Source organism: Dreissena polymorpha, chromosome 14, assembly GCF_020536995.1.
Source record: "Dreissena polymorpha isolate Duluth1 chromosome 14, UMN_Dpol_1.0, whole genome shotgun sequence".
Taxonomy (NCBI): Eukaryota; Metazoa; Mollusca; class Bivalvia; order Myida; family Dreissenidae; genus Dreissena; species Dreissena polymorpha.
In genome coordinates this window covers 45370579-45378263 of record NC_068368.1, presented here as the reverse complement: position 1 = coordinate 45378263, position 7685 = coordinate 45370579, and the positions used below count along the sequence as shown (strand labels likewise).

The window sequence follows — 7685 nt, the reverse complement described above, 5'->3', positions numbered from 1 at the left end:
AGTATCTTAGGGTTGGAAATGAAGCATTTAAAACTTGAATCTAGCAAGAAAATTCCTTAATTTAAATTTGATTTTCGAAGGGACTACAGAAGCGTCAAAAAGTGTATCTGAGTGGGAAAGGTTTAACTGCTGATCTGGTTCATATTCATGGTCACGTGGTCAACAACGGGTTTCATGCCAAGACGGTTGTTGTTCTGTTTCCGTCGTCGATGGCGACACACGATGAAACATACGATGGCAAAGAGGACAACAATCAGACACGCCAGAGCTGCAATGATTATAGGGATGTACTGTTCTTCGAAGGATTTTTTTTCCTCAGGTTATGCTGTGGGTAGTTTTCGTCATTTTTCGTCTTTTTGTCGGAGCCCTTTCTAGCATCGAAATCGGTTATACCATCTGGAAGGCCGTCTTGACCTGAAATATTAACAACATTTGCTTGCAGTGGTTTCTCACCATTTAGGGAATGGGGCTGGGAAAAATCGCGAACTTTTGACTAAAATTGGGAAATTAATGTTGTTGATTTAATTCTTACAAATCATAAAATATTCATAATTTAAGTGATTTCAATATTATATTGTATAAGTCTAACTTATAAAGCTGGATTTGGAGATGAATGACATGTTTAGACTTTAGAATATTAAAAAAATATTCTTTTTTGCAAACCTTCAATTGGAAATTTGTAAGGCCCATTTGGGCAACAACAAAAAAAATTTCCAGTGGGAATGGGTCCTCGTAACGGACTCAAATTTGAACAAAACAAGAGCTGTCTCCATAGGATGACATATGCCCCCGATAAACGCTTTGATAGAAGTTATGAGCATTTTTCGAAACCTAAACGCATTTTCCGAAACCTAAATGCCGTCCCTAAGTTCAAGGTCGAGGTCAAAGGTGTCAAAATTTGTGTGCGTATATGGAAAAGCCTTGTCCATATACAAAGACATACCAAATATAAAAGTCAAATCTGAAGCGACATAGAAGTAATAAGCATTTTTCAAAACCTAAACGCAAAGTGTGACGGACAGACGGACGGACAGTGCGATCACTATATGCCCTAATTCGGGGGCATAAAAAAAACACTGGCTTGTCATACTGTGTCACAACACTTCTAGATCATGAAAAAGTCTTTAAAAGGTCAGGTGCAGAAAATATTCAATAAAAACAAAACAGAGAGTTTATAACAGTACAAGACCTATTCAGTTTTCTCGCTCATGGGTGAAGATTTTAATGAAATTGATAGGGCCACATAAGATTTGAGAAGATTTGATGAAACTTTTAAAGAGTAGATGAATGATGTCTTCCTGCATGTCTTATGAAGAGTTCCATGACTGTATTTTGAAGAAAAAAAGGTTTCATAATGACTTAAACAAACAATGTTAAAGACAAAAATGCATCAAATCGAAAGTTGTTTACTAATTAACATTTACTGTCCCCACTGTGTGAGGACCATGTGATCTTGCCTCTTTCACATGTATATTCTTCACACACAAAGAATTGCATTTACTAAAAGTGGATAACAAATTATTCTAATGTACTTTTAATATTATTCCAAGCGATAGGCAAATTAGTTCTTTTGAAGGGTACTTGCATAGCAAGGAATAACAATATGTTGATTTGCATACAATGTCTGTGATGTAAATATAAATATAAAGCTCTTGAAATAGGAGATTTTTATTGTGGATGAAAAGCAAATGCTTTTTTGTATGTACACATTTCTGCATATAAAATGGCCTAATGAATGCTGATTAGAATACCAAGTGTCGATTATAAACAGGCCAATGATCTCATTTCCAGCTCTTCTTTTTTTAAATAAATGAACACCTATTTCGTTCTATAGTTTTTATTAAAAAAGGATAAAAGAAACAATAACAGACGTTTAAAGTAACATTTCTATCATGTTTTCTATTTGAGATTAATAAAATTCAAGAAGAAATAATGAATCTATGAATACTGGTAGTTTCCTTAAATGAAAGTGTTTATAAAAAAGAAATATAAATATTTTCATTTATTGCTTTTGTAGAAAAAGAGAACAGTTTACAACATAAATTCATTAAATTCAGTTTTGCTTGCCTGTTTAACGATATTTTTTTAACAACTGTTTTTCAGTCATATCAGAGGTGTCAGTTAGCTACTCACACTGTTCCTGGGAAGAATGAACCCTTTCCCGCTAGAAAAAAATGAATTCGCTATGTCAAAACAGCATAAACCAGAACAGCCTGCCAGGTACTCGCAGTGTGTCGAGGTTTTATGCTGTTTGCTGCTCATCAGTATCTAAGGGTTGGAAATGAAGCCTAAAAAAAAGTTAAATCTAGTAAGGAAGGTCTTAAATTAAATTTAACTTTCTAAGGGACTATACATCATACATGCAGCAAAATACTTACCACAGACATAAAGAATTATCCAATCCAAGAAGTCTACCTGTATTAGAAGCTCATACTAAATTGACAACTGCCCTACTTGACCTAGATATAGGTAGAAAAAAGATGTGTAAATCATTTCATGACCAAACCCTTAAAAAAATGTGTGGTCAGGCTGGGGTTCATGCACATAAAAAAACCAGATTGGCAGTCCAGCACTCAATCAACTATACTAGCCTGCCCTAATGTTCCATCACCTACCTATATGAATTCTGGGGCCATTGCTCAAATCCACATCCAGCTCAGGATCCTTCATCCGGTTGCTACTGAGTTTAGTGCTGGTTGCCGTGGTAACTGTTGTTGGGGGTGGTAATTCCTCACTGTAGTTACCAGGGAACGCAACCGGACCTACAAAAGTCACATGTTATGAACAAACTACAGTTGCACATTGAGTTTTTACCTATTTATTTCAGCTTTGTTTTGAGAAAACTGGGATTAATGCATGTGCGTAGTGTTGTCCCAGGTAAATCAGGGATGACACTTTCCGCTTTTATGGAATGTTTTGTTTCCATAAATATATTCTTAACAAAAATCCAGTCAAGGTGGAAAGTGTTTTCCATAATTTATCAGGGATGACACATAATGCACATTTTTAGGCACGTTTTCACAGTAAGCTCAGTCTCATAAAAAAAACACTACAACTTATTGAAATACGATCGAGTCTTTTGGAGAACCAGTACTTATGTGTTGGCAAATATTTTAACAATTTCAAAGACTGGTGATCAAACCAGGTACATCTCAAATACTAGGAAGCAACTTCCATGACTAATACCCTTCTACAACCTACATAGATTTGGTGTATTTACTATAAATGATTAAATGTAATTGATATTAAAATAACATTCACCTTATTTTCACATAAGAGCAAAAGAGTAAGGTTTAAGACTTACATATCCTCAAGCTCTTGTGCAATAAATAAAGAATTTAAGTAGATAGTTTTACAAATATTTCTTTGAAGCCAGCTTAAACACCCTAATAGTGGTCATATCGTATTTCTTTGAAGCCAGCTTTAACACCCTAATAGTGGTCATATCGTATTTCTTTGAAGCCAGCTTTAACACCCTAATAGTGGTCATATCGTATTTCTTTGAAGCCAGCTTTAACACCCTAATAGTGGTCATATCGTATTTCTTTGAAGCCAGCTTTAACACCCTAATAGTGGTCATATCGTATTTCTTTGAAGCCAGCTTTAACACCCTAATAGTGGTCATATCGTATTTCTTTGAAGCCAGCTACATGTATAACACCCTAATAGTGGTCATATCGTATTTCTTTGAAGCAAGCTACATGTATAACACACTAATAGTGGTCATATCGTATTTCTTTGAAGCAAGCTACATGTATAACACCCTAATAGTGGTCATATCGTATTTCTTTGAAGCAAGCTACATGTATAACACCCTAATAGTGGTCATATCGTATTTCCAAATAAAAATCATCAGACAAACATGACCCATCCACAAATGCTTATAGAAAGTTTACTGACATTAACATTCACTGTGTGTGATGGTATATTAAACATGATACTCACTTATCTATAGACAAAGACCAAACTTATAAGCAATTTACAAAGTTGAGCCAGCTATGAGCTCATCACAATAAAATATTGTTATAAATTTAAAAGCAAAACAACTAAGACTAAAGTTCATGTTATAATCAAAACATTGCAATAGCATTGTTCATCTTCCATTTAATAACTTTTAGTTATTCAAATATTAAGCCATAAAACCAATGCCTTCATAATTTAATTTTAGGCATAAGAAATGCATTAGTCATTTGCATTCATATCGACAGTGATCAATCAAACATTATTTATTTAGGTAATGTTTAACAATTTACCACTTAAATACGTATTTTTACGCATTTGCAGTTCATTAGAAAGTTAAATTTAATTTAATATATTTTTACTAAAGTCAAGTTTTAAAGGCTTCAACCCTTAGGTATAATGATGAGCAGCAAACAGCATAAAACCTGAACAGACTGCGAGTCACTCGCAGGCTGTTCTGGTTTTATGCTGTTTGCACATATTTATTTTCACTTTGCTTCTAAGTGGTAAAGGGTTTATTAACTGTCCTCTAATACTCACTTGAGTCAAACTGCACTTCGCTGATTAAAATCCACTTGGCATCAAAGTGCAAATCCACTTTCACATAACGGGCAATCATATTTCCAAGCTTTATCTGCACTTTCCTCGCATACTCCACCACAGTGTCTCTTATACAATGATAATTATCCACCTTCTGCCAGTAGTACAATCCCCCAACACTTCCATATATCGCCGCCGTCTTAAACACTCGCACATCCTTTGTGAAGTAGTTATTACAAAACAAGGTTACCGACGAGAAATTCCGCACAGTGTCGAACTTGAACACTATCGAAACAGGCCCGGGATCTATCAGTGTGTCGTTCTTCCATCCAACCCACTCGTAACCTTTGATCCCGAGCTCTTGGGGGTCGAGGCGGAAATTTGTGTCCCCTTCCTCTCCGTCTGTCAACTGGCCGAGACCGTTTTGCAGGAAGCTGTTCGTTATCAGACCGTCGTAGGTGAAATCAAAGAAGTCCACTTCCGTCCCGCGCTTGTCACCTTGACGCATGGAATACCAGACGATGTCATCTGTGAACGAGACCATAGGATATAAATTGTTGTGTGAAAGAGACCATCGGATATATATTGAAGTGTGAATGAGACCATTGGATATATACTGCAGGGAAATACGAGACAGTCAAGACAATATAATACAGGATGTTACCATCTGTGAACGAGACCACAGGAAATATACGGCAAGGATATTATTTTATACTGAGAACTTGCCATCAGATTTCATAGAAAAGCGATTTTTTCCTTCTTTATAAAGTACAGGAAAACTGAACTTTCCCAATTTGAAAAAACTACAAATTTCATGACAAAGACTTCATGACAAGATTTTTCCCAATATTAGGGTTGTTCGCGCAAATTTTTCCCACTTGGGTTGGTAGCTGTACTTTTCCGATTTGGGGGAAAGGGGAAAAAAAGCTGTAGAAGGGCTAAGGTTTATTTGGTTTAAAAATAAGTGTATTCCATAAGGTCTAGAAAAGTGTGCCTAATTCTTGAATGTATGTATAGAAACTATGCCATTAGTAAACTGAAAAATTGTCTAGAAAAGAATGCCTAATTAATCAAAGGTCGGGGACCAGTCAATACCTACTCTAAAACTAATTTAAACATGAAAATAACTTCTAAAAAAGTCTGTATCTCTGAATTAATGGACATGATAATATTTATTACCTTTCGGATTTTTATAAAAAAAACGGCTTGTTACTGTCGACCCGAAATGTAATAATGCATCGCAACCCACTTTGTAATAATTATTACAATTCGGGTTTTTATTACAAAACGGGTTGTAACAGAGGTCCCGGAAGTCGTGAAAGACGAACCGCCGCCATTGCTCGCAACCGAAATGCCGCAGACGATTGACGCTAGAGAATACAACATTGCACCGGATGTGATCATTCGAAAATGATGGACCAATTCGCGCTGCACGTTTGCGCACGATCAATGGTCGGTTCACAAGTAGCCCTTTTTACAAAACTATATCCACTCAAAGTGAGCGCACTGACAAGTAATACTCAGTGATAATATTGTGATACGATAGGCATTGGATATTGTGGTGTGATATCTAATCAACATTGACTTTTCTTATAAACTAATGTTTATGTTATGTTAACATTACTAAATATGTGTTTTCTATTTTTCGCGACCGGGAGAATGTTGTGATTTTGGCGCATCGTCGTACGATGTCGCCGACGGCGCGATCGTTCATGTTTTTAAGACGGCATCATTATTGTAATTGTTATTTATAATTGTCAGATGAATATTTATAACGGTAGTAAAAAATTGAACCTGTATTGACTTATGTTTCTTTCTCACAACCGAAGTACATGTGCATAAACAATACGATCGCCGACAGGCATTATGACTATGAAATAATTGGCTTATTTTAAAGGGCTCATATCTCACGAACATTTCGATTACTGCTTGGAAAAATTGTTTTTTTGTTTGCACATCTGTACTTTATGGTAATCATATTAGTTCACTGTCATTCAATAGCTTTACATATGTACACGTAGTTCCCTCCATGATTGTATAACAGTTTAATTGTAGCGATTGGCAAAAGACAATTATGACATTTGAAGATCTAAATACATTTATTTAGAAGTGTGTGTAGGTATCTCAGGAACAGAACGCACTTTTTAAATATTTCATGCATCGAGTAGATTCATGTCAAATGCAAATCTAAGTTAGAATCGTTAGTAGGTTCGGCTGAAGCAACATTTAAAAAGTTTAGTTTGCTTTTTCAGCCTCGTCCATTTTCTATCACACTTTGACCCTACACTTGTACCAAGAAGTCTATACGATGTATTTAGATATCGACATAAGTCAATGGAAGTGTCAATGTCAAAAGTTGACATCGGCTAGAGATCTTGTCCGCACATTATAGCTTACGCAGTGCAGATTATGCATGGTCGACAAGACATTTTAGGCTGCGTAAAATCAGTCATCGTCAGTTGCATTTTATCGCTATCGTCGTGATTCGCATACATGACATAAAAACACACAGATTTTTGAACCAGCTTCATGTGGTTCGCCAAGGACCCCATACTTACGTATTTGTAAGAGAGCTCTGTTGGGGAAAAATTACATTCTACTTGTCCAGAAACTTTAAAAACATGTTCGAAAACAAAATACTGCAAGCAAGGATACTTTTTCTGTCTCATGCAATCTCTTTAAAATTAAGGACGTTTTTGGTGAAAACGGTGGGAAATTTCCTTATGCACTCATTGCCTTCCCGCGTAGACTGATCATAATCTTCCATTTTGTTGTTAATTTGTTCTGTAGTTGTTTGTTTAGAGCATGCATACGTTCACGAGAGGCTGTTAACACATTTACGGAAAAACACGTGTTACATTTACGTTAGCTAGATACAGAGCACACAATGATTATCAAAGACACATCTTTGAGTCTTTTCACGACGCTTTCAATACATTTAATAATACAACAATCCAACGATATTTAGTCATTAATTCAGTGAACTTGACAGTGCTTGTTTGACCGCTTGCTAGGGCATGATCACCCATGAACGAGACAGTACGTGTGTGGTCACTTACTATGGCAGAGGGTACAGTAGACTGGACAGTGCGTGTTTGACCGCTTACAAGGACATGATCAACCATGGACGAGACAGTACTTTTGTGATCACTTACTTGGACAGATAGCAAAGTGGACAGGACAGT

General features: G+C 36.0%; 1 protein-coding gene across 2 annotated transcripts in view; it reads right to left on the bottom strand.

Moving 5' to 3' along the window:
• Positions 1 to 4628, bottom strand: part of LOC127857918 (discoidin domain-containing receptor 2-like) — a 177549-nt gene extending 172921 nt beyond the window's left edge. Inside the window, exons 1-2 of one of the 2 annotated variants that reach the window (XM_052394670.1) lie at positions 4501 to 4628; positions 2616 to 2762 (exon numbers count right to left, since the gene is read on the bottom strand). In XM_052394670.1, coding sequence (XP_052250630.1) covers positions 2616 to 2762; positions 4501 to 4579 — 226 coding nt within the window. In that variant the 5' untranslated portion in view covers positions 4580 to 4628. The remainder of the gene's footprint in view (positions 1 to 2615; positions 2763 to 4500) is intronic. The other variant, XM_052394671.1, reaches the window with a different exon arrangement.
• Positions 4629 to 7685: the final 3057 nt, after the last annotated feature.